Here is a 27775-nt window from a genome sequence, read left to right on the forward strand (position 1 = left end):
TTATCCTTCTGATACCCAAAGCTCCTTCCACAAAAGGATGACACACAGAGTCCCAACTAATAGGCCGAAGGAATCTAGTAGCATCTGAGCCTTCCCAAAGGAAAGAAGACATGAGAGATTCCAGAGACTTAATGATGGATTGAGGCAGCCCATAGATACCTGACCAGTAAATGTAGGAGGCTTGGAGAACAGACTTGACAAGCACCAAACGACCCGCATAAGAGAGAAGAAGCCAATAACGCAAATATTCTAGACCAGCTCCTAGACTTCCCATCAATTAGATTCCAAATCATTCCCTTCAAGAGACCAAGAAATCTCAAAGGCAATCAAGTCCCTTTGCTTCCACAAAAAGGTCCTCGCCAGTGACATGTATTAGAAGAAACGCATGGGATAGTGCCAGTGTGCCATTGCCCCTCACCTCATGTAGTCATATTTGTCTAATGTGCAAAGAGGATAGAGAATCAGTTGACCATCTATTTCTTTGCTGTCCTTTTGCCAAAAAGTTTGGTTTTAAATACAATTCAACTAAGCCTTTTCCCAACTGAATGAGGTTGGATAGAGGGATCCTGTGTTGCCATTAAATTCTGTATAAAGCCATGTTAGTTGTCATCCCAAACTACTCGTACCTTTCCTCGCCATCTCTTCCAAAGTTACAACTGGTCTACCACTTAGTCTCTAACTCCTCTAATATGTATCATATCACTACTCCTGACTGGTGCAATCAGACTCCCCCTCAAATGCCTATGCCATATCTAATAACTTTGCTGCAACTTATCGCATTCCTAAATCACCTTATGTTTTTTCACTCTTTACTTTATCTTTTCAAATTTTTCCACTCATCAATCACCTTAACAAATAACTACACTAATTTTGCACATTAATTTAATATTTCTCTGTCACTCAACCTTCAGCACCGTACAATATTTCTGGTCCAATGGCTGTATTATAGCATTTCTATTTAACTTTTGTGGGAAACATCTCATACTCTAAAAGCACCTCTCCGTTTCACCCACCCTGCTCTAACTCTATGAGCAACATTATCTTCATTCTTCAATTTGTCCCCCTTCCATAGTTGTCAAGGTGCCAAGGCAACCGAGCATGTATTTATATATATATATATATATATATATATGCTAGACTCAACATAAAAGCTAAATCAATGCAATATGATATAATTATGCTAATAATGACTTAATATGAGAAAACCAACATATAATAAACAAAGCATAGGGTATAATATAAGCATATTCGTCAAAAAAAAAAAGCAACAACCATAAGTCGAAGTGAAGTTTCAAAAAAATCATATAATATGAGCATATTCATTATATGTTCCTATGTGAAGTGGCATACACAATAACACCAGAAAATGGGCAGTCGAACAATAGTAGAGGTAAGCATCTATATAATCAAGAATTTTATATGGTGCAGTTGAACAATATTATACACGACATTATGAATTGGCATACACAATAACACCATCTATAATCTATATACACCAGAATTTTATATGATGCAGCTACTGTTTATCATAAAACACACAGGGTTGCATCATATTCTTGCACACCAATCAATAATAGGGTAGAAATAGAATCTCTTTCATATAATATAAAAAACAAACTAACTATACACTAATGCACCCACCAGGCCACAAGGTGGGCCAAGGCAATACCTAGGCAACATCTAGGTGACAAACTAAATCTAATTTTTTTATTATTCAAAGTTCCAATGCCCATTTAGGGTTATCCCCTGCTGGTCTAGCATAGTGTAAGTAACAGAAAATGCTGTACTGTATGAGACAATGGATCATGCAATTGAAGGGGTCAAGCGATCAAGCACTTTTAACAAGATGCTGAGAGCCTGAGAGAGACAAAAGCTGTCACTTAAAATCATGCACTTCTAACAAGATTCTACAGATAAATGAAAGCCAGGCTACTTACTTGTGAGCGAAGAAGTTCCTTATAGCTACCAAGCTCACGAAATGTAGTCACAAACTTGGACATAACAGGACCTACAACATAAAATGACAAAGAGAATTTTGCATAACATCAAACAGGCTAAATTTATAGTCCAATTGCATCTTGTAATTTCCATCTATAATAAGAAAAGATGTGGCATAGACAAAGGAGATTAAGCAGGAGCAACCAAGTGGCCTCACCTATCCCAGATTAAAAGCAGCCCATTGGACCTAACCATCTGAGGATTTACATTGCTTAGAGTTATTGTGTTTTGGGTAATGTTCACGTGAACAGTAAAATGTCCTCTTCTCTTTTATTTTTTGTTTTGTTGGACTATTCTGCCCCTATGTAATGTGTTGCCCTATTATTATACATATTGAGCCTGGAGTCTCCATTATTATCATCGAGACTCCTAAGTCTGAAGCCATCTCCTCTGTTCACTTTCTCTCCTAGATTTCTTGTTCTCTAATTTACACTTAGGAACACCAAGTTTAATGAACTCCTATTATGTTACATGATTTTGCATCCAAGGTCTGAGATTTTGACAGGATAGTCATTTTGATTCCAATCGAAATCCAAATATTATGTCGAACTAGTCGAAATATGATCGAAATTTGGTAAAATTTGGGAAGTGAATAAAAATGAGAGGAAACAAGGGAAATACTAAGAATTTTAAATAGAAGTTTAGGGGGATGGTTAATTTATAGCATATATACATGTAATTAGTGATTTGATGTTTTTAAAAAAAAAAAAAAAGAAAGAACACCCAAAGTTGTAGTTTAATTTTTACACTTTATTTTGCTAGTGTAAGCATTCAAACATTGATCAAATCTAGCCAAAAAAAAAAGGAACCAAGATGATGAGTTTTAGGGACTTACTCTTTCTCGAAGTTTCAACCCCCAATGTCTCTTTGCAATCTTGTCAGAGAAGTTTAGATGAGTATGGGAGAGATTTGAATCTCCAAAGATAGTATGTTTTTATTTATGTTTTTAAATAAATTTGAAGTGTTCTAGCAATTTTGACTCATTTCCCTAATTTCGACTTGTTTTGCCAATTTCAATCACTTTGATTCAACATTTGGTATTTTGTATGGAATATAACATTTCAACTATTTCTCCCAAAATTTTGACAGTTTGATCATTTCATTTTCCACATTTCGGGAACCAGAAAAACCAAATTTTTTGCCAAATTTCAGCTATATTGATCGGAATTTCAAATATTTAAATGCATCCAATTGGCTTTGGACCTGAAAGATCTAAGATTAGAGACCCAAACAATTCCCTTCCCCACTATCTGTATGCTTGTCTCAAATAAATAAAATATACACCAAAAGAAGAACATGAAGATGGAAAAGTCTCAAAAACCTCCAATTGACAAACTAATGGGGTCATCAAGTCCACCCCCAAATGCTTCTAAAGAATCCGCAAATGCAATATCTCCATTGCATTCTTCTTCAAGTGCTGCCCTGAGAGGATTAGAAATGAAACATAAGCAACTTTTCGTGCAGACATAGCTCCACTTAAGTTTCTGAGTATTAAGAAAATGCATAAGTCTGTAATACACATAAGTAAATACATATGCATGCATCAAGATGCATGTATAAATAAATTAAAGAAACGTCAACTTGTGACAAATTATGAATTATGTACAGATATCACATACAAATGAATGCAACCTTGCATCAAGATATGAATTGTGTACCAATATCACATACAAATTATAAGAATGGAGACAACTATATACTTCAAATAGATAAGTTAAAACAGATTTTAATCCTGCAGAAAAAATAAGTGCTTAACTTCCCCCTACAAGGATATAAGTGAAAAGTAATTGCCATTTTAGAAACACTACAGAAGAATTTGAAGTTAAAGTGCAAGTAATCGCACAAACAGTCTGCTTGACTATAATTCCCTTCATAGAAGAAGTGAGATGAAGATATATTGTCCTAAATAGAGAGAAATGGAAAAACATGATTCATGCAGCCAACCCCAAGTAGTTGGAATTTTTCCTTTCTTAAGTATGAACTGGTTCAGGAAATAATATCCATTTCAAGGAAATATTTCATTATGCAACACTTAACAATCTTGCAATCATAAGCCATCAGCTGTTCCTCATAGTGTTCTAAACAGATGCAGTAGTGTGAGAGTGATGAGGGGATGCTGGTTTTGGAAGTTCATACTTCATAGAACAGTTGACAGGAGTTTAGGTCATGACTGAAAAACCAAGATTGGTAGCCTTCCAACTGCAGCATCTATATTTTTTCATCTACAGAATCCTGGGGATTTGTCACGAGTGACGACACTTACAACGTAGGTTTCTCAACTCCTTAAATGAAGCCAAATATTGAAGACTCATGTCTTCCAATCTATAGCATATTTGAGGTGAACTACAGCATGACATCAGTTTTGATCAAACTCAATTTCGAGTGAGGTATGGTCAACAAAGTCGAAGTCCTAGTGGAGGACTTTGATCCTGGTAGGGGCAATGCCGGTTCAGATATCAGGGCATTGGGGGTTCTCAATAGAGAAATAAAACAATAGCATGCTTACAGACACTGACATGTTTAAAAAGAATCTTTAAGATGAAAAGAAAAATCTGGTCCATAACCATATGATGAGTCCCCGGATAATTCATTCCTACCAAGATGCTCAGCAGTTTAAAAGAACACAGACACTTTAATATCAGAAAAATGTAATAGAATTATTAAACAATTTAATACTGACTTGAATTTCTCATGGGCATAATTAGCTATAGCTAAGATTAGATACATGGAATATACATACAGAATAGCTTAATGTACTTACATAAATTTCTTACATCCTTTACAAAGTCTTTGGCAGCGATCTTTTAACTCATCTGTGGTTTGCTCAATTGAATGTACCTGCTCCCAAAAGGGAAATGCGATAATAACTAAATGAAATCCAAATTTAACGTCAAATTAGAGATACGAACATCACCATGTTTTAGGGGCGTGAATCATTCTCTATATCAGATAGGAAAAAAATATGTCCATACTGCACAAAGTTATTTGATGATATGAAAATAAATAAAATCATGGGGATATTTGGCAGGTATTCTCAGTTCTAGATAGAATCCAGGATATAGTACCTAAGATACAGATAGCATTCGGACATGCTGTATCATGTATTGTAATCCAAAGATTGAGATTGACAATTGTGCTTGGTTGCTTGCTTTCATAATTTTGAATCCTTAAGACCATATACCGTAAATATCACCTATCAACTATAAACCATGGTGGAATAAGCAGAATTCTATGAGCACCCCATCCTATATGGTAATGGATGGAGATTTTTTTTTTTTGTTTTTTTGGGGGGCGGGGATAAAACCAATTTATTGAAGTCGAATCACAACAGCATGGTGGTATATAGAGACACATCGAAGCAAGGTTTAAAGTATCCTTTTGTATCCTCCGATACTAACCGATACATATCCTATTTTTAAGGTACCGATACGATATGATGCCTAAAAATATTGGTATTAGTATATGTAAGAAACAACATCCTTTATATATAATCAATTGAATGCGCTTGTCTTGTCATACTTTGTTCTCCTTTTTATATATTATATATTTTACATATTATTTATTCGTGGTGTTTTATGCTTTAAAACTGCATTTTGCATGCATCCTAAGCATTTCCATATGTATCTAGCGTATCTTGCATCTCTCCAATACTATACGATACGTCTCTTAAAATCACCGTTCTGATATGATACCCGATACCGATACTTTAACCCTTGGTTAAGAAGCATCAGTAGATAAACTTAATGTAGCGAAGATGGGGATGTTGAAATGGATGTGTGGCAAAACTAGGAAGGATAAAGTAAGTAATGATCATATTAGAGCTGATTTGGGAGTAGCTTTGATACATAATAAGGTACAATAAAGTTGTTTGAGGTGGCATGGCCATGTTCAACGAAGGCCTTTGGATGCTTTAGTACAGAGGAGTGATTTGATTCAGATTGAAGGAACTAAAACTGTCAGGGGCAGACCTAAATGACCCTAGGAGAAATGGTGAGGAAAGACAAACAAAGTTTAGGCCTTGTATCAAGTATGACCACGAATAGAGCCGATTGGATGGCGCCCTGTATCAAGTATGACCCCATTTAGTTGGGATAAGGCTGAGTTGTTGTTGTTGTTGGCGGTGGTAGTGTAGTATTGATATACTACAACAAGATCAATTAAGTAGATGATGCACAACTTGAAATCTGTCATTAGATGATTTAAAGTGGTGTGTTACATGCTTTTCTGGTTCTAGTGGTCAGGCTAGTTCATTGGGCTATTTCCATTGTGGTTGGCTATATAGTTTTGTACAACAATGTTCTTCTTTTAACCAATAAGTGTTAATTATCAACAAGAAAATACACTGGTATACTGATTTCCAATCCCCTCATGTTGATACACAGTTTGACTCATCTTTTAATGGGAAATAATCAAGCTCACTTAGCCAAGTAGGCTTCCATTTGCTCTTTGAAGTACACATGTTATTCCAGTCCATAGTTTATAATTGACAGACTAACTAATTAAACTGTGGTCAAACTAGACTAAATCAGCCGAAGGTTTCCATTTTTCCCCAGTTTTGATGAAAACCAGGTGGTTAAAGCAGCATAAACTGGAAATTTACCTTGTCCATTTTGAGGACTACGTTCCAATACCTCACTCAAAGAACAAAAAGGTGACAAATGCCACCACATCAACCACCACACGAAACACACATTGACATTAATGTTTGACCATTTTAACAAGATAAGCAAGCCCATCCAAAAGGATTTTATGATGTTCCATGCCCAGTCAAATTATTACAAGCATGACATCTGGTCTACTAACAACTGATATGTGACAATTCTAATTCAGTATTCTCTAGGGTTTTCAGTGCCTGAAGAAACATTAGTTTGTTGGAAATTGTCATCCGTTATCCATGGCGTGCCAGCTTTTAATCCTCCCCCCCCCCCCCCTCCCAAACACACCTCTTTCAAGAAGAAGTCATAACAATCAAAATTATCTATGGAATTATCAATAAACAAGATACCCAAGAGAACCCCAAAAAAAATGAACTACGAAGATGCCAGACCAGTGGTGCTGATAAGGACTGTGATCCATAGTCGCCAGGTCTTGGGATCCATTTCCGCCTTCACCTTGGGGGTACTGGGTTTAAGGAGTTAAGGGGAAGGGAGGAGTTGTAAATACTTAAAAGTTCGGATAATGAAAAACATATTCATCCACCAACTCATACAAATCTTTGGAAACTTATAGTTATTAAAACAGAGAGGTACATGTCAGAATGCACTCTGTACTTCTTTCATAAATGTCTGGTCTTTTTGAAATTTTGGGCAGGGGGGTCCCCAGGGACAAGAAATATGACACAAACCAAGGATCTTATTTTAAGTTATTGCTATTCTTCCCTAATCTTTTTTTTTTGGTAAGGATTCTTCCCTTAATCCTAATTCAACAAGTATTGCGAACTCAACAAACCGAACGGTTTGAACAAACAGCAAAGAGTTGGTCATGGAGTGTGTGGTTTCTCATCAGCCTTCTGATTTTCTACAAGATCAGTCAACAAAATAAATTTATTGGGTTTTCAGTTTAGTGATCAAAACCAGAGCCCCAGACTTGTCTGTAATGGAACGAAATTCAACACAGAGATATATTACACTTCTAAAGCAGATTCAAGAAATAAACAAGATCTAATAAAACCAAATGTGTAGAAGAAATGAGGATCTAAAGTCAGAGCGCTTTCGTCTGTAACCGACCTGTTTCCGGAACATTGGGGAATCTTCGAGCTTGATGAAGGCCGTCATTTTTCTCTACAGGGGATGAGACGCCAACGGGCAACAGCTCAACGAAGGCGAAAGAAATGAAAGCTTATCTCTCTCTCTCTCTCTCTCTCTCTCTCTCTCTGTGCCGCTCTTTCTGCTTTAGTTCAGATCCTCAGATCGAGAAGGAATCAGTCGTAAATGATTGAGAGATTTCTTTACCAAAAAAATAATTGATTGAGGGGTTTGACGCTAAAAAAAAAAAGGAAAAATAAATGATTGATTGATTCCTCATGTAATTAGCTTGTGAAGTGAGAGCTCCCGTTTATGGAATTTTTTTTTTTTTTTTTTTTCCCGGTAATGACACCATGACATTAGCTGGAAACCTACGTGTCCTCTACTAGATTGACCACTATTGACAATTAAAAAAGTGTATCGTTCGCCAATGATTTAGGTCTGATTTGAGGTGTTTTTTTAAAACAAAAAAGGTTTGGTATGATTACTATTTCAATTTTAAAGTACTTTTCATGAACTAATCAATAAATATATTTTTTTGTCATACAATTTTTTGTTGCTTCAATCTGAAATATTTTAAGTGTCAAAATTTTATTTTATAGTTCAATTTTTAAAATTAGATTATATTTTTTTGGTAGAGGGTGTTGGTAAAAACAGACTCTTTATGACAGCAAAGGTAAGGTTGTGTACATTAAGACCCTCCCCAGACCCCTACAATGGCAAGACCCTCAATTATTGGGTACACCCTTTTTATATTTCTTTGATAGAGGGTGTTGGTGATGGTGGCGATTGTGGTGGTGAGACCATCAGGACAAGAAAAAGAAAGGTGTTTTATTTTAGAGTAATTAATCATGTGCACATTAAAGAGGAAGAGTGAAGGCAATTTCAATTTTTAAATTAAAAGGGTTTTTTCACCTATATTAATGAAATTTGATTTCTATTTCATTGATATAATGTGTTAAAATCAAATCAGACAACTTCCAAAATAAAAATCACCCCATAAAATCAAATTAGAAAGTATATCAGATCAAGCCTTAAGTTCAAGCATTGAGAATTTCTTTAAGGCCATATTTGTTAACAAAGATGGATCATCATTGAAACATTGCTACAAAGTGTCCTCTATTTGGTCGGAACTTGGAAATAAGAATGGGTGTGGAATATAATTTCAAAACATGAAAGGCGGCTGATCGGGAATGAATGGGATTTATGACAGAGATATTAATTTTTGGAGACACAAATGGATTGAGAGTAGGTCCATTGAAGAAATTTTTCATCATTTAATTTTGGATTGCTGCTTTGCTAAGGCAGTTTGGGGGTTGTATATATAACGTTTTGGATTTAGTTGCTCGAACCCAGATATTCTTATGTGGTGGAAGCATAAATTATGCATCTTTTCTCTCAAAGATGCATGGAGGGTGGGTTTTATTTTAGGTCCATATCACCTATGGCCGGAACGAAATAAATTTTTATTTTGCTATAGTTTTGGGCCATTGTACAAATTTTGAAGCTGAATTATCATCCCTTATTCATGGATTACTCAATGCAAGAGAGTTGGGGGATCCAAAACTATGGATGGAATGTGATTCAAGCTCGGTGATTGTAATTGTTCAGTCTAGATCCATTCCATTGTTTGTGATGCAAAAGTTGTCTTTCCTCCATCAATATCTTTCTTCAATTGATCGAATGAAAGATAACACATTGTTTCAGAGAGGCTAACCCCTTAGCAAATTTCTTGGCTAAGGAAGCAATTAAACGAGGAACTTCAACTGAGGAGAATGGTTTCCCCATTCACCGTCAAGACGAAATCCAATGTGATGTTTTATGTAAGCCTAGATTTCGTTTATCCTAGGCTCTGGGTTAGGGAATTACCTACTGATGGCAATGCCAAAGGTGGGGCTCCCTTTCCTTTGTTTTTGTAATCATCTAAAGATGCCTAGACGTTAACTTTGTATACTCTCCTTTTACTTCATTGAAATTTTGGATCCTTTTAGCCCCCCCTCCCCCTCTTCCCAAAAAAAAAGGGCTTAAGCATGTATCTTGTTTTGACGGAAAATTTGAAAAAAAAACAAAACAAAACAAAAAAGAAAGAGTAGCCAAAGGTTGTTGTGCTGGCCCAACTAATTTGATTCATTTGACAAACAATATGATGTGGTAGTTTTAATTAGATGGAAAGATCTTTCATTTTCAAGTTGTTTGGTTTAAGCATTCCCAATTTTTTCTTTTTTAAGGACAAATGATATGATTTGGGTGCCCAAAATCTTTGTTGTTAATTAGATAGTTTGATGATGCAATTGAAAATATGGAACAATTAGGTGTTTGATAATTTTAATCAAATGAAGCACTCTTTTTGACAACTTCAATACTTAGAGTCTCTTTCACCCAAAAAAAGTACTTAGAGTCTTTAGATACAAACCCTATGATAGTAGCCTACCTAATTAGAGAAGTAAATAATAATCTTAAGGGAAAAAGTTCTCTATCCGGGAGTGTGGCCTACGCCAGCACTCCCATGAGTCTATCTCTCTCCTCCCCATGTGAAAAGACACCTCTGCCTCCTTGTTTTAAGGAGGAGAGAGATAGACACATAGGAGTGCTGGCGTAGCCCACACTCCCGTGCAGAAAACTACTTCCCTAATCTTAAATAGTTAACTTGAGGCTGAAATATTATGATTTTAAAAATCAAGAATTTCTTACATCCAACAAGGAGATAGAAATACACAAATTTTTTATATTGTGACTAAACAACATCTTTGTAAACAAACAACTGCTTATGTTGAAGATAGTGAAGGTAATAAATTGAATAATATTCCCTTTATAGCTAGATTCTTTGCTAACAATTTAAGGAACATTTATACCACTCCAAATCCATTAATTACATCCCTCTTTTATTGAAAATCTTTTTGAACTAGTTATTTCTGAGGAGGAAAACCAGGCAATTGCTTGTGTTATAGATGATGAAGGTAACTAAATGAATAATATTACCCCCCTCCCCCAAAAAAAAAAGAAAAGAAGTGAATAATATTCCCTCTATAGCTAAACTCTTTGCTAGTCAGTTAAGGAACATTCATACCACTTCAAATAACATTAGGTCCCTCTGTTATTAAAAGTCTTTTTGAATTAACTATTTTTGAGAATGAAAATTAGGCTCTACCGACTTTACCTTTTGAAGAGGAGGTAAAACGATTTTTTTAGGATAAGAACTTATAAGGTCCCTGGTCATGATGGCATTCCTATCATTTTTCATCAACGGATGTGGGGTAATATCTATTATTTTTTGTACATTTACATATAAATTTACCACTAAACTTTTAGCTAATAGGCTTAAACCTTTCCTTAGCAGCTTTATTCCCAATTTTAAGCGGCCTTTGTCCAATGCAAGCAGTAGACTAATAATATAATTATAGCTCATGAGCTTTTTACTACTTGAACACCACAAAGGGGAAGCATGGGTGGGTGGCTCTAAAGCTTGATATGTCTAAAACATATAATCAATTGGAATGGGTTTATTTGTGTGCTATTTGTTGAATTTTAAGGTCTAGTCAACAATAGTGTTATATGATTGACTATACCATCTCTTCTTGTACATATATTTTTTTTAAGCTAGAGGGTAGTTGTTTTAACTTTATTGAACCATCTAGAGGGATTTGTCAGGATTGCCCTCTTAGCACTTACCTGTTTACAATCATTGTAGAAGGGTTTTCTCATTTGCTTAAGTGTCTATAGAAACCTTAATTTGTTTCAAGGTTTAAAGAAGGGGAGATCAACTTTTGAGGTTTCTCATCTTCTGTTTGCATATGACACATTTATTTTTTGTAGGGCAACCAAAAATAATGTTTCTACTTTGCATGCTATTCTGAATTTATTTCAAGATTTATCTAGCCAACAAATCAATTTTGCTAGGAGTGGTGGTATTTTTGGCAAATCAATCCCTATGGATATTCAGAAAATGGTCTATAGTACCTTGGGGACGGGGGGTAGGGCTATTAGTAGAGGGGCAGTTTATTTCGGTACTCCGATTATCTTTTATCGTTCTAGATCTAATTCTAGGAAACATGTGATCAATAGGATTAAATCTCAATTAGGTAACTGGAAAACTCCCCTTCTTTCCTAAGCTGGGAGGTCTATCTTAATTAAGTATGCCCTTATTTTGATTCCAACATGCTAAATGTCATGTTTTTTGTTTTTTTCTCTATCGAGAAAAAAAAAAAGGGGCAAATTTCACAGACACCCCCTATAACTATTCGAAAAGGCAAGTACATCCTAAATTTTACAAAAATATCACAGACTACCCTTATTTTATATTTTTATTTCAACTTAGTCCACTCCGTTAGGTCTGTGTAGTTAAGTGGTTGTTAACTCTTTTATAATGGTAAAAATACCCTTACCATAGGGGTAACTTCCTATTATACCCTTAAGGTTAAATCCCCAATATCCCAAATACAAACCAGAGAGCGTCGCCGGCGGTGAGCAATAGCACCGCCCCCTAACCTCACTCGCCCTCTCTAACCCTAACAATCCTATACCAAAAGCTTTTGAATTCAAGAACTACAGAAGATCGATTCGTTCTCAAATCTTTATCGCTTCTTTATCTTCTTCTCAATACCAAAGAACTACAAGGAATCGATTCAACAGGAACAGAAAGGGGAACCGTAATAGCAGTGAGTAAAACCTTGTAGATCGAGTTCTATAGCAGGTTGCAGAGAGTTTCCACGGCTTCTAGCAGCGATTCTTGAGTCAATTTCATCATCATTAAAGGTATTGGTTCTCGACTTTTTTGCGAGATTTCAACTTTGATCTGGTTTCAACCTTCTCAGTTTGCAGAGGAGAGAGAGGAGAATAGAGAGGCAGATTGGTCTTTGATTAAGTGTGTATTGATTCACAGAACTTTCTGTTTTCTCTTCAATTGGGTGTTCATGATGCCTGAAGGAGGTTATTATAGTTCTAAGAAGACGGATGATATATGTGAAGATGTTTGTGGCGAGGTATTTCCTCTCTCCTTTCCTAGAAAGGTTTTTTTTTTTTTTTTTTTTGCGTTTAGGGTGAACTCTCCTTTCCTCTTTCCTTTTCTCTTTTCTCCATCAATTTTTGGTAAGTCATTTAAAATTCTTCTGTGCTTTTGGTTCGTTTTACAGTCAAATGGAAAACGACTTGCTCTTTTACTCAATCTATGTCCCTGGATGTGTACATTTTCCTGGTCGTTGTCATCATAATATGAACCCTAACTCCGTTCACATAAGAGTTTAATTATCCGTTGTTTTGTTATCTATTTAAAACTGGGTGTAGATGTTTGAAGAGAGTGCATATTTGAAAAAATAGTTGCAGAGAACGAAACAAAGGAAAAAGATGGAGGAGACTGGAGAGGGTGGTGGCGGGGTTGCAGGGACGCAAGAGAAGGAGAGCTGGAGGGGGTGGCGGCGGTGGAAGAAACAACAGAAGGAGAAGAAGGAGAAGAAGGGGAAATGGGTTTCACAGTTCGATTTGGGAAGATGGGTTTCACAGTTCGATTTGGGAAGATGATGGAATCTTAGTAATTTAAATAAAAATTACTAAGAGGGTAAAATTGACATTTTAATTTTGGGGGGTAACCTTACTTAACATTAGGGGGAAGGTTGACATTTTGACAAAATTTAGGGTGTACTTACCTTTTTGAATAGTTATAGGGGGTGTCTGTGAAATTTGCCCCCAAAAAAACAGATGTTTTTTGTTTTCTTCCAACATTTGTTATAAGTTGGAATTCATTAATTCTGGTTTTGTTAAGGTTATGTGGATGGCATCAAATAGTGGTCTTTATTTTATTTATGGGGAAAGGTTTCGTACACGGTCGTGTAAACGGTGTACGAAACTTTTTCCCTCCTATATTTTTTATTTTTCCCCAAAATTCCCTTACTTTTCATTCACAAATTTCTGTCTCTCGGCTCTATTCACCTCCTCCCTGCAATTGCGTGCGGGAGCGACGAGGGCCTGCCGCAACAAATTGCACATTCGACAAAGCTCATATCTTTATTTTCGTTGCTCTCTTCTCCTTTCTTGAACTGAATAATTGGGATTGCACGGATCAATGCTGCATCAAGGCCTCGACTCACCACTGTAGGAGCGTATACCATTATGGGATCCTCTTGTCATCGAGCTTGTGAGATGGAAAAGCGTCTTAGGAGATCAAAACGGTGCCAATTGTAGCAGCATTTCATGACGAAGACATAGTAAACCACCATTAAAACAGATGTGACAATGGTCCCTGGTACAGCAAGGGTAAAGATGGGGAAATTGGTGTACCAAGGAGAAGGAGAAGAAGTAGAAGGAAATGTGGGTGGCTCAAAATTCGGATGTTCTGGGGGAATTCTTGGGGGACAGAAACGTAGAGGTCCATTACGATGACCAGACATGTTTAACGGATCCTTGAGAAATGGATCTGGGGAAGATCTACTGAAGAAAATCAAAAGGCTTGAGTGAATCAACTGAGAGAAACAGGGGGGAACGAGATTGCTAGCGGGTTTGTTTTGTTGGGATCTGGAAGGAACCGTAAATGATTCAAGTTGTAATAACCAAGAAAAAATCTGCTCTCAATGACCTATTGAAGAAACTTTTGGGTAGACATTAATGGCTTTGTAATTGTCTAAAGTTGCAGAAACAGGGGAGATGAAAAATGGCTATGGAGACAGAAAACCCAAGTGGGTTAAATTAAAAATCTGATGAGACTTGAGAAGATTTTTGAACATTTTAAGGTGGAAAGAGGAGCAAAAATTCCAGAGGAGGGACCCACAGAAGTCAGACCAAGACCTCGACGAAGGCTAGACGTCAGAGATAATCGTAGTCAGTGATCTCGACGAAGTCTAGACGATTTTGGGGATTTTGGGGAAAAGCAAAATGTAAAGGGGGAAAAAGTTTCGTACACGGTTTACACGACCGTGTACGAAACCTTTTCCCTTTATTTTTTTTTAGGTAAGGATAATTCCATTTATACCCTCGAATCGTTGGTGGTGAGCAAAACACCTCAACACCTTGGTTAGGGTACTAATGTAAAAACCATATACAATAACAATGAAAACAAGCACTCCTTCACTAAACATTGTTGAAAATCATTTGTTAAGAATAGAACAATGAAAACACACACTCCTCGGCTAAACGTTGATGAAATTAAGTAAAATGTGTATGGGGTGAAAGCGAGAATCTTTATTTACCAAAACTTTTTTAAAATGGCTCTAAGGTCCATCAGATAAGTCCCATTGACTGCTCGAGGTTTTGAAAACATGAAATAGAGTAAAAAAAATCTTCTCGAATTTTTTAGGAATCACTAGCCAGTCCCATGATTTACTAGGGAGCAAAACATCGATAAAACTTTTACAGGGGTGGACCTTATGGTAATACTGAGAAACATGAGAGATGGGTTCAACCCATGATTCAAATGAGGGCAAAAACGTAAGAGGACAAACCTAGGAATCCTCATGACTCCATGGGAGAAGAAAACATTGGCAACTCCACGGGGAACTAGAGAAAGACTAACCTGCGGAACTTTGTAGCTTCATCGTGTATGATCAGCGAAATTGGCTTATGTTGTAACTCTATGGTGGATAATAGTAAGATCGAATCGTGTCACCACTCCATTGGGGATGATGGCGCCAATCAAAATCATTCAAGAATATCCCTTGTGCTCTTGCTAGCCATGCATTTGGCATTACAATGTAACTTGTTATTTTTATAAGCAACGATCCTTGTTTTTGGGCTCTTCACAAAGATTCCAAATGAAGGGCTAAGATTGGAGCAATTTTTCTCCTTTAATTTGTGGCATCATTTCATTTAATTTTCCATTGAATTTTCCAATGACATCTTTTGATAATGACATAATAATATGTCACTTTCTACTTATTTTTGAAAATCCTTTTATACCCTTATCTTAAAAGACTTTTGGGTATAAAATAAGAAACAATTAAAAGAAAATGTCAAATTATAAGTACACCTATAGAGGTTTCATTCTCACACACCCTTTTTTAAAAGTAACAACATAATTCTTATGGACCTAATTTTTTGTGGTCCAGCCAATGATCATAAAGGGTCACTTGGTCATGTACAAGCCCAAAAACTTATGGGTTAGGGCATGGTTCGGTTATCCTACACATTATATGCTATGGTTATAGCTGGCCAAACACATATAATGTGATGCACTTCATATGGGACGATCAGATACGATTCACCAGGACTGCGTCATGTTTCTATCCTCTTATTGTACATAATTGTCTTCTCTATCTAAAGGTATAAGTTTGGCCCTATGAACCTGAGCCTACCCAAGCCCACCCGAGCCTATCCTGAGCCCGGAAAGGCTTGGGCTAGGCTTTTCAATCTGCAGAGCAGGCCTAGGTTGGGATTTTTCAGGTTTGAGATCAAGCCTGGGCTGAAGCCTCAGGGTTATCCCGGCCAGGCCTAGCTCGACCCTGATTTATATAATTATATATTAATTAATTTTTAAGAATGATTGATGTTGATGATGTCTCATTATTTTGGTGCATATAAGGACACAACCCCCCCCCCCCCCCCCCCCAAAAAAAATGTAAAAAACAAAAAAAGCCAGCCAAGGTCAATCAAGGCTAACTCGGCCCATGCTGGCCTGAGCTAAGATATCTTCACCCTACCCCGGCCTTGTTTCATTACTATCTCTATCTATGTCGTCCAAACTGCATTATTTTTGCCATTTTCCCCCTCTTAGAGGATAGATCTGTCAAACTTGTATTCATGATCATATCATGATTAAAAACACGATAGAAGGTTTTAAACAATGGTGTGTTGCGTATTTGAAGCCATGAAGACATTGTCGACAAGCAAAACGCTATAATGAATCTCGAGCTTTTTCTCTATTCAACCCATAGTGTCATTTCATGTTTAATTGAAAAAATATACATAACAATGACACCTTTTGGTATAATATAATGATCTCACTTGAAAACATGCACTCCTTCGCTAAACATTGTTGAAAATCATTTGTTAAGAATAGGACAATGAAAACACACACTCCTCGGCTAAACGTTGATGAAATTAAGTAAAATGTGTATGGGGTGAAAGCGAGACTCTTTGTTTACCAAAACTTTTTTAAAATGGCTCTGAGGTCCATCAGATAAGTCCCATTGATTGCTTGAGGTTTTGATAACATGAAATAGAGTAAAAAAGTCTTCTCGAATTTTTTAAGAATCGCTAGCCAATCCCATGACTTACTGGGGAACAAAACATCGATAAAACTTTTACAGGGGTGGACCTTATGGTAATACTGGGAAACATGAGAAATGGGTTCAACCCATGATTCAAATGAAGGTAGAAACGTAAGAGGAGGACCAACCCAGGAATCCTCATGACTCCATGGGGGATGAAAACTTTGGCAACTCCACAGGGAACTAGAGAAAGACTGACCTGCAGAACTTTGTAGCTTCATCGCGTATGATTAGCGAAATTGGCTTATGTTGTAACTCTGCGGTGGATAATAGTAAGATTGAATCATGTTGCCACTCCATTGGGGATGATGGCGCCAATCAAAATCATACAAGAATAAACCTTGTGCTCTTTCTAGCCATGCATTTGGCATTACAATGTAACTCGTTATTTTTATAAGCAACGATCCTTGTTTTTGGGCTCTTCACAAAGATTCCAAATGAAGGGCTAGGATTGGAGCAATTTTTCTCCTTTAATTTGTGGCATCATTTCATTTAATTTTCCATTGGATTTTCCTATGACATCTTTTGATAATGACATAATAATATGTCACTTTCTACTTATTTTTGAAAATCCTTTTATACATTTATCTTAAAAGACTTTTGGGTATAAAATAAGAGTCAATTAAAAGAAAATGTCAAATTCTAAGTACATCTACAGAGGTTTCATTCACACACACCCTTTTTTAAAAATAACAACATAATTCTTATGGACCTAATTTTTGGTGGTCCAGCCCATGATCATAAAGGGTCACTTGGTCTTGTACAAGCCCAAAAACTTATGGGTTAGGGCATGGTTCGGTTATCCTACACATTGTATGCTATGGTTATATCTGGCCAAACACATAGAATGTGCGGATGGAATGCATTTCATATTGGATGATCAGATACGATTCACCAGGACTGCGTCATGTATCTATCCTCTTATTGTACATAATTGTCTTCTCTATCTAGGGGTGTAAGTTTGGCCCTATGAACCTGAGCCTGCCCGAGCCCACTCGAGCCTGTCCTGAGCCTGGAAAGGCTTGGGCTAGGCTTTTCAGTCTGCAAAGCAGGCCTAGGTTGGGATTTTTCAAGTCTAAGATCAAGCCTGGGCTGAAGCCTCAGGCTTATCCCGGCCCGGCCTGGCTCGACCCTGATTTATATAATTATATATTAATTAATCTTTAAGAATGATTGATGTTGATGATGTCTCATTATTTTAGTGCATATAAGGACACAACCCCCCCCCCCAAAAAAAATGTAAAAAATAAAAAAAGCCAACCAAGGTCAATCAGGGCTAACTCGGCCCATGCTGGCCTGAGCTGAGATATCTTAACCTGACCTTAAGGCTAGGTTGGGCTGAAGTTTTAAAAAACCCGGCCTTGTTTCATTCCTAACTCTATCTATGTCATCCAAACTGCATTATTTTTGCCATTTTCCCCCTCTTAGAGGAAAGATTTGTCAAACTTGTATTCACGCTCATATCATGATCAAAAACACGATAGAAGGTTTTAAACAATGGTGTGCTGCATATTTGAAGCCATGAAGACACTGTCGACAAGCAAAGCGCTATAATGAATCTTGAGCTTTTTCTCTATTCAACCCATAGTGTCATTTCATGTGTAATCGAAAAAATATACATAACAATGACACCCTTTTTTTTTACCAAAAAAACAAAACAATGACACCTTTTGGTATAATATAATGATCTCACTTTTCAATTTGTTTTTGAATACCTTTTTATACCCCTATCTTAAAAGATTTTTGGAAATAAGACAAAAGATAATATAAAAAAAAAAATGTCAAATTCTAAATACAACCTAGCCAGCTAGGGGAAAAAAGTTTGGCAAAAAACCAGCTCAAAAGTGAAATTGCAAATCCGATCACATATCACTAATCATGTGAAGGAGTGATATGTCATAAATAAATGTAGGGAGTGTAGGAAACCCTCTCCCATACACAAATATAGGTGTCATTAAGACAAACCCACCTATTTATAAAAGGAACAACATGGTTCCTATGGATGTAATTTGCAGTGGCCCAGCCCATGAGTTAGGGCATGGTTTAGTTGTCCTCCCCATTTTAGGCTATGATAGTCATAGCTGACCAAACACATATAGTATGCGGATGGGATGAAGCTTAGCCCAAACGTGAAATGTGTGCAGCCTAGGATAGCCACCCTATGATTGTTTGAACATGGTTCCACTAACATTATTATATACATCTCTTCTGGGACGACCAGATGCGATTTCACCAGACGCTTGTTACCGTGTGTCAAAATTGAAATTGAAATTAGAAGAATAATCTATGAAACCAAAATGAAGAAAAATTTTAACCAAAGAAACAAAAATGAAAAAAAAAATTTATTGGGAAGAGATTTTTGTCTGGGAGCGTGGCTCTTGAGCTAACATAGGAACCAATGGGAGCAATCGTTTGAGAAAGCATCAACAGGGGTTGGATAATTGCTTTTCATGGAAGTAGAGCGATCATTTCATGCCATGATATTTGTCTGGGTGCAAGAACTACACTCTGAGACAGAGTCCTTTTTTCCCAAATTTTATTATCATCTAGGAACAAATTGGCATGTTACTAATACATGGTATCTATTAGGGTTGCAACAGGGTCGAGTTAGGCCAAGCTTTATAAAGCCCTAGCCCAACCCTAAGTCCCCTTAGCTAGGCCCAAGCCCGACTCGACCCTAACTCAGGGCCTGATAAATCCAACCTTGACCCGCCCTCAGGTAAGGGTGTCAATTGGAATGGTTCTCGGTATTTGGGACAGGACGGTACCGGTACCGATACTAAAAGTGCTAATCCTAGTATCGTCCCATTTAATTAACGAGACCAAACCTAGATCTCAGTCCCGATTACTAGCGGGATGGGATGGGGCGGTACCGGTTCTTAAACGGTTCTAGGCACTGTAAAAAAAGGGAGAAGAAGTTTAATTATTTCTAACAAGGCGGGTTTATTAGTGTTGTAGAATTTTTTCATAATCATGAAATCTAAGTTGTCTACTGTTTTTTATAAAGTAATTTAAATTATGAAATCATAGTTTTACTTCTTCAAACTCCTTAAGATCATATGCAATAAGCTTATCATTTTTTTAAATCTAGAGAAGTCCTACAAAATGGAAGAATCCCGTTGTGTTTCCTCTTTGATTTTTCCAAACAAAACTCTATTTATCACACATGTCACATGGTAGTAAGGGTGTTAATTGGGACGGTTCTCGGTATTTGGGACGGGACGGTACCAGTACCAGTACCAAAAGTGTCAATCCCAGTACCGTCCCATTTAGTTAACGGGACCAAACCTAGATCCCAGTTCCGATTACTAGCAGGACGGGACGATACCGGTTCTTAAACGGTTCTAGACACTGGAGAAAAAGGGAAAAGAAATTTAATTTTTTCTAACAAGGCGGGTTTATTAGTGTTGTGGAATTTTTTCATTATCATGAAATCTAAGTTGTCTACTGCTTTTTATAAAGCAACTTAAATTATGAAATCATAGTTTTACTTCTTCAAACTCCCTAAGACCACATGTAATAAGCTTCTCATTTTTTTAAATCTAGACACGTCCTACAAAATGGAAGAATCCCGTTGTGTTTCCTTTTTGATTTTCCCAAACAAAACTCTATTTATCACACATGTCACATGGTACGTAGTATGGTACAAAGTACGAAATGCAAAAAGGAAGAACCTAGTAGATGTAGTTGGTCAAAGGAGGAGGGAGGAGGGAGGAGGGAGTAGCACTGTAGCAAATTCTGTTAGGAGAGACTTCAAGCTACGGCTATTGACCTATTGTTTCTCTTCGTATTCAAAAGGCAATTAGTGAAACCCTAATGAGTCGTAATTCTTATACCTTTTAAAAAAAAAAAAATCTTATATACTCTTTCTTTTTAGACGGTACTAGTAGTTTCGGTACCATCCGGTACCTAATTGGTATTTCGGTGCTGGTACCGTTGGGAATCTCGTCCCAGAACCGTTCCGTTTCATTTATCATTCGGTACAAAAATCAGATACCAGTACCGTCCCATTTACTAATGGGACGGTCCAGTATCGGGTTTTAGCAGGACGATATTGGGACGGTTCCCGGTTTCGATCCCAAATTGACACCCTTATATGGTAGTATGGTACGAAGTACAAAGTGCAAAAAGCAAGAACCTGATAGATGTAGTTGGTCGAAGGAGAAGGGAGTAGCACTGTAGTAGGTTCTGTGAGGAGAGACTTCAAGCTACGGACTGTTGACCTGTTGTTCCTCTTCATATTCAAAAGGCAATTAGTGAAACCCTAATGAGTCGAAATTCTTATACCTTTTTTTTTTTAAATAAAAGATCTTATATATTCTTTCTTTTTAAACAGTACTAGTAGTTTCGGTACCATCCGGTACCTAATTGGTATTTCAGTACTGGTATCGTTGGGAATCCCGTCCCAGAACCGTCCCGTCCCATTTATCATTCGATACCAAGATCAGATACCAATACCGTCCCATTTACTAATGGGACGGTCCGGTATCGGGTTTTAGCGGGACGGTATTGGGACAGTTCCCGGTTTCGGTCCCAAATTGACATCCTTACCCTCAGGGTCGGGCTGGGCTGACCCTGATTGGCTCTAATCATGAGGAGGAGGAAGGAAATGCATGGGTTAGAATGGGCCAGGGTGAAAATGATCAATTTTACATAAAATAACACTATAATAAAATGTATTCTATCAACCATTATCTTCATATATAATATATTATATAACAAAATGTGGGTGACATTTAAAGTTTATAATATATATATTTTATAGTATAACTTAAAACAGGGGCGGGCTGGGCCGGGCCAGGTTTAGTCCAAGGCCTCAACCCTAGCCCAACCCAACCCTGACGCAGGGCCAGAAATTTCCAACCTTGACTCACTCTCAGGGCCAAATATCTCAAACCAAGCCTTATTCGGGCTCAGGGCGGGTTCGGGCCGATGGGCCAAACTTGCACCCCTATTATCTATCCTTTTCATACATAATCGCCTTCTCTATCTAGGGGGTGTAAGTTTGGTCCTATGAACCTGAGTCTGCCCTGGACAAGAATTTTTAGGTCCAAGGCAGAGCTTGGGCTAAAGCCTTGGGCTGATCCTGGCTTGACCTAGTTTAATACTGTTTATATAAGTATATATTAATTATTTTTAAGAATTTGATATTGATGATGTCTCATTTTTTTTCTTCTTTTTTAGTGTTTATAAGGACACAAATGGCAAAAAAATAGGGCTAACCAAGGTCAATTAGGGCCAACCCGGCCCAGCCTGGCCTGATCAAGGTTAATTAGGGTCGGGCTGGGCTGGGCTGAGCCTAGTAGGGTGCTGCCCAAATTTTGTAGGCAAGTAAACCCATAGGTTCCCCACTTACATGAGAAGATCCAGAGATTGCCACATGAAAGAAAAAAAAAAATAGCTTTGAATATCAAGGACAATGGAAGAAGGCATAATAGTTGTCGGAGTATCTTATCATGACACTTCATGCACACCTTCATTCTTATCCTCTTGATTGTACATACCTTATATACTTAGATAGGATTCTTGATTGTACATATCATATAGATAAGATTTTTGACTCTACATACCATGTAATATGGATTAGTCAACTTACATTGCTGTACAAATATTGTCTTCTCCATTCAATGAAATTAAGGTGTGATTGCATCTCCAAACACAATCTAAAGTTAACAGATGATACAGGTGACATTTTTCCTGACCCCTCGTCTTATCGACGGTTGGTTGGTCGGTTGATTTATTTAACTGTAACTCGCCCTGACATTGTGCATGTTGTTAACATTTTGAATCAATTCATGCACAACCCACGGCAACACGATCTCGATGTTGCTCATCCACTACTTTCTATTTTGGAAAGACTTACTCAATCTCCAAAGTTAGTTAATACTTGTGCCACGCAAGAATAAAATAAAAGTAAGCTTCCAAAATTGCCCCAAAAATCTGTTTTAAACTTTTATATCATAATGGGAAAATAGGAGGGAAGGGGTGCGCAATTTTCTCTACCTATTTTTATTTTTTATTGAGTTTCCTTCCACCAATTGTGAATGAGATCCCATTCACCGTAGGGTTGGAGAGGGCAGGAATAAGTATTGGGAGGGTATTTTGGAACATACTAAAACCCTAGAATGGTGGGTGAACCATCGTTTTTATTTTATTATTTTCTATTCCAACAATTTTTTTGTTTCTCTCACTTTTGTTTTTTTTGTTTTGGACTGAGTTTCCTTCCACCAACTGTGAATGAGATTCTATTCATCGTAGGGCTGGAGAGGGCGGGAATAAGTATTGGGAGGGTATTTTGGAACATATAAAACCCTAAGAGGGGTTGGCGAACCCTAGGATGGTGGGTGAACCATCGATTTATTTTATTTTATTTTTAATATGTTTCTATTGTTTTCTATTCCAACAATTAAGATGTACTTCCCTTTGGATTTGATGCTATAAAACCTTAGGAAAGGTTGGTGAACCCTAGGATGGCGGGTGAATCATTGACTTTTTTATTTTATTTTATTTTTTTTAATCTGTTTCTATTGTTTTCTATTCCAACAATTAAGATGTACTTCTCTTTGGATTCGATATTATAGCTTTGTTTTTATTTTTTTTAGGGGATAATAACCGCTTTGATTTCTACTCCTACAATTAAGGTGCATGTTCATCGAATGTCACAGTTTTTAAAATAGTTAAATGAGGATAGGGTAATTTTGAAAGTTTTCTTTTATTTTACTCTAATGTGGCATGAGTACTAACCAATTTTGGGGATTAAGTAAATCAACAAATTTGAAACCTACTTATCTTGTAATTTCCGTTCTTATCTAGTAGATCTAAATAATTTTCCCTATATATATGTGTGCTTAATGCAATGGATAACTGGACCACAATGAAAATTGCTAACAGAAGACTACAAGCCACCTACATGTGTATTGACATCTTCCATGTCAAATTAACGAACGCATAAAAAAGAATACGTTACGATTCCCATACAACTATACAAGAGACCCACATGATTAAAGAAAAGAGAGAATATTAAAGGGTGTGTACTACCGGGGTAATATCCAAATCCTAATCACTACTACACCCTTTCTACCTCAGGTCCAAAAATAATTGTCCCCATTGCTTTCTCATAATTATAATTTAAATTCATCATTCGACTTAGCCTACGGTGGTTGGAACGTTGCTATTCCAATGAGAATGAGTCCTTTGACATCATTTAAATCTCCCTAGGATACCAATTACCAAGGAAACTGGTCCACAAACCTCCAGAACAAGAAGTCTGGATGAAATCATGGAAACCAAAGGTTCCATAGCTTTTAGCTTCCATTTTGCTTTTTGTAACTGAAAACCTTTTACTTTCTTCTTTGCTGAAGATAAAGCGTTTGTCGGTAAGCTTCTCTCTTTTGGGCCCATCATCAAGTGCTTATAACATATGAAAGTCAAAGAAAAAGATTTGCACATGGTTACATGAGGCCCGCTTGTGACCATTGGTTTTAGTGTACGGTATTGGATTGGGTACTGGTGATCTGCAAAATCGATATGATATTTGTTAGAAAAACAAAGCTCAAACATGGCTACATGCCTACATCCATGGTCTGCAATAGAAATGGTTTCATTATATAAATAAAAAATTACAAACCCTCAGAGCTCTCACATCCCTCACAAAGAGATAATAACACTTTATAAGAGAACCTTGATCTAAGAAAGTATAGAAATGCCCTCATAAATGCCTCAGATCTCTCACATTCCTCACAATGAAATAAGAACACTTTATAAGAGAACCCTAACCTAAGAAAGTATAGAAATGCCCCTAGAAGCTCAAAAGACCCATCTGATCTGGTTCGGATCAGATCCTAATATATGTCAATATACATATTATTTCAAAGGTCTCGACAAGCTCTACAGGGGCAGCATCATGACATTGATGTATGCACTTTTAGGCCATTCTGACGCGTTTTGAAAGACAAACAGCCCGTTGAAGATTCGCCACAACATTTTCTGGAGTGAGATTAGGCTTCACCAATAACAATCAATATGGTAGCGGTACAGATTAACTACATCGGACAAATTTGCTCCTAATTTTCCCTAAAAAATAATTTTTTGGGACTGTTTTATCCCTTATCCGTGGGATCAATGAGTAGCAAAACCAATAGTATCGCCTTATACGAGTGATCCGATACCAATACATCAAACCATGATGTGATCCGACCGTCTGTTGATTCGGATTGGAGAACCAAACCTTCCTCTAGCATGACAAGTGGCAGGTTTTGATTGAGAGTTATATGATGAAATAAATAGGGAAAAAGAAGCTAGGGTTGCCCTTGAGATAATTATCACCTCCAATTCGCTGTCCCCTCCAATTTCCTCCAATTCCACACATAGGAGCGGAAATGACCACCCTACCCGCTCCTATGTGAGGAATTGGAGGAATTGGAGCGGGCAGCGAATTGGAGAGGATAACGATTTGTTGCCCCTGTGCTCAGAGAAAAGAAGGGTCAAATGACTGTATTGCCTTCGTGGAATGAAAAGTCATATCCTTGGTGAATAACCTTAAGCGCATTCTCATTAGCCTTGTGCGGGTGCAGGGACCACGCAGCCTAGCAATGATCCCCCCTCCCAAATAAATATATGAAAAAAACCTCTGTTTGGAAGCATGGCCTGCATCAACACTCCCATGTGTCTCTCTTTCCTCCTATAAAATGACACTTCTATTCCTTATTTTGGGGAGGAAAAAGTTAGACACAGGGAGTGTTGGTGTAGGCGGCACTCGGCAGAGAACCACTTCCCTAAATATATATCCCATATGTCTAATTAGCTAGTTGGATAGGTAGAGAAGCCCTTAGAACAGTCATTTGTCTAATTTTCGTGTTAGTCCAAATGTGTGTGTGTGTGTGTGTGTGTGTGTGAGAGAGAGAGAGAGAGAGAGAGAGAGAGAGAGAGATTGATTTTACTCTGATTAATATTATCCATATAATTGCTTTCATAAGCAAGTTATTGCTTTCCTATTTCAAAAATATCAATCCACATAAACTTTATGTGGTGGCCATACTGGAAATTAAGTCTGACTTTCTAATATCCACTTAGACTAATTAACATGGACATATCATTAGCAAAATGATTAGTGAATTGCGGTTTACAACTACTTATAAATAACACTAGGTTGAAAAAGCGTAACAAAGTTCATAATTTCAAGCAACATATTCACATAACTCCATGGCTAATCAACATTAAAAAAAAAATTACAAAAACAACACCATGTAATAATCCTCCTACAAGAACATATAATTGATCCAATATCCTATAATTTAACATGAAATTACTGTTTTGCCCATCAAATTAACAACGTGCTCATGAAAGAGCAAGAATGAAATCAATTTCAATTTCAAAATTGAAATTGCTTCTCAGCTATTTCGGATTTTCTATTCCATTTGATTTCTATTTCATTGAAATAAGGTGTAAAAATCAAACCAAATAATTTCCAAAATAGAAATCACTCCATGAAATTGAAATAGAAACCAAACCAAATCAAGCCTCAATAGTGAAATTGAAATTAATTTCAAATATATTTTGCGCTCTAATTTAATAATGAGCATGTGTTAGTAATAGGGCTAAAGGTGTCATTTGTCATATTTAAAAAAATTTGAGAGGAAAACCACTCTATTTTGCCACCATCACTTCCCTTCCTAGCAACACCCTACCCCACCACCACCACCATCACCACCCTTTCCCAAAGAAATATAGAGAATTTATTATTAGAAATTGAACTACTAAATGGATGTATTATTCTTGAAATAATTCATGCAATCAAAATAATTTCCATTCCTTGACAAAAAATCTATTTGTTGACTATTTCTTAAAATTAATCTGAAATTGAAATTGAAATCAGACCAAATCAACCCTAACCAATTTAGGCTAAGCTTCACCACTGACTCCATAATATATATAAACAAATATATAATTCGAGACATTCCAAAATCTTTGTGGGATGGAGGAGTATAAGTCTGCTCTTTTAGCCTTATTATGCTAAATTTAATGGGAAGAGGGTGGATGATGAGGTCTCAAAGTGAGAAAAGAGGCTAAAAATCTTGCTATTTTAGTTGGGACTAACTCCTCTTAGGGACTCAAATTGGATAAAAAGAGGCCAAAAATCTTGCTATTTTAGTTGGGACTAACTCCTCTTAGGGAATTGCAGATTTGCAGCTAGAAAGTGTGGCTTCTTTTTTTTCTTTCTAAGGCTATGTATTAATGAATTAATTAATCAATTAGGTGGTGGTAATGATGAAGCTCTTAGTTGGATGATTCATTAGATGTTCTTCTTTGTCACTTTGGCAGGAGACTTCACGGAACTTTTAATGGAGGCTCTTCTTGCTTTTGATTGTAATTCTGCTATTTTATTTTTTACTGTAATCCATTTGTTTATTAAACAATATATGTTTTAAAAGAAATTTGATTAGTGGATTGAACTAATAAACTAACAAGGAATCTCTTGAATCTCTTTGCATGTAATCAATTGAGCTATTAATATAAACGATCTATGTTATGATAATGGGTACCTGCAAGTATGCTTCCTATGAAGAATATTTTATGGAGTTTCTCACATGTTCCACCCAAACGGTACCCTATGCTGCCCCTCTTTCTACATTTTGTTTCTCAGCTTACATCACACAATGTTAGATGTCTCAGAAGTAAAATTCTTCACAAGTTCACATTGGAATTCAGTCCATGGCTCAAGATCCAAGAGTTCACAAGTAGGCAGGTTTCATAAAAGTTTTGTATTTTGTATAGGAAAGGAGTTATGGGCATTAATTTGTATAATGTACTAAAATTAAAATAGGATAGAATGTGGGAAATATC

General features: G+C 36.8%; 1 protein-coding gene across 5 annotated transcripts in view; it reads right to left on the reverse strand.

The window, feature by feature from the left end:
- Window positions 1–7932, reverse strand: part of LOC122645974 (ADP-ribosylation factor GTPase-activating protein AGD2-like) — a 128664-nt gene extending 120732 nt beyond the window's left edge. For 3 of the 5 annotated variants that reach the window (XM_043839409.1, XM_043839408.1, XM_043839410.1), the window contains exons 1-4: window positions 7725–7928; window positions 4760–4836; window positions 3320–3420; window positions 1938–2008 (exon numbers count right to left, since the gene is read on the reverse strand). In XM_043839409.1, the coding sequence (XP_043695344.1) occupies window positions 1938–2008; window positions 3320–3420; window positions 4760–4836; window positions 7725–7772 (297 nt within the window). In that variant the 5' untranslated portion in view covers window positions 7773–7928. Of the gene's footprint in view, window positions 1–1937; window positions 2009–3319; window positions 3421–4759; window positions 4837–7724 lie in introns of all 5 variants that reach the window. The other 2 variants (XM_043839411.1, XM_043839414.1) reach the window with 2 other exon arrangements.
- Between the last annotated feature and the right edge of the window lie 19843 nt (window positions 7933–27775).

Source organism: Telopea speciosissima, chromosome 11 (assembly GCF_018873765.1).
Source record: "Telopea speciosissima isolate NSW1024214 ecotype Mountain lineage chromosome 11, Tspe_v1, whole genome shotgun sequence".
Taxonomy (NCBI): domain Eukaryota; kingdom Viridiplantae; phylum Streptophyta; class Magnoliopsida; order Proteales; family Proteaceae; genus Telopea; species Telopea speciosissima.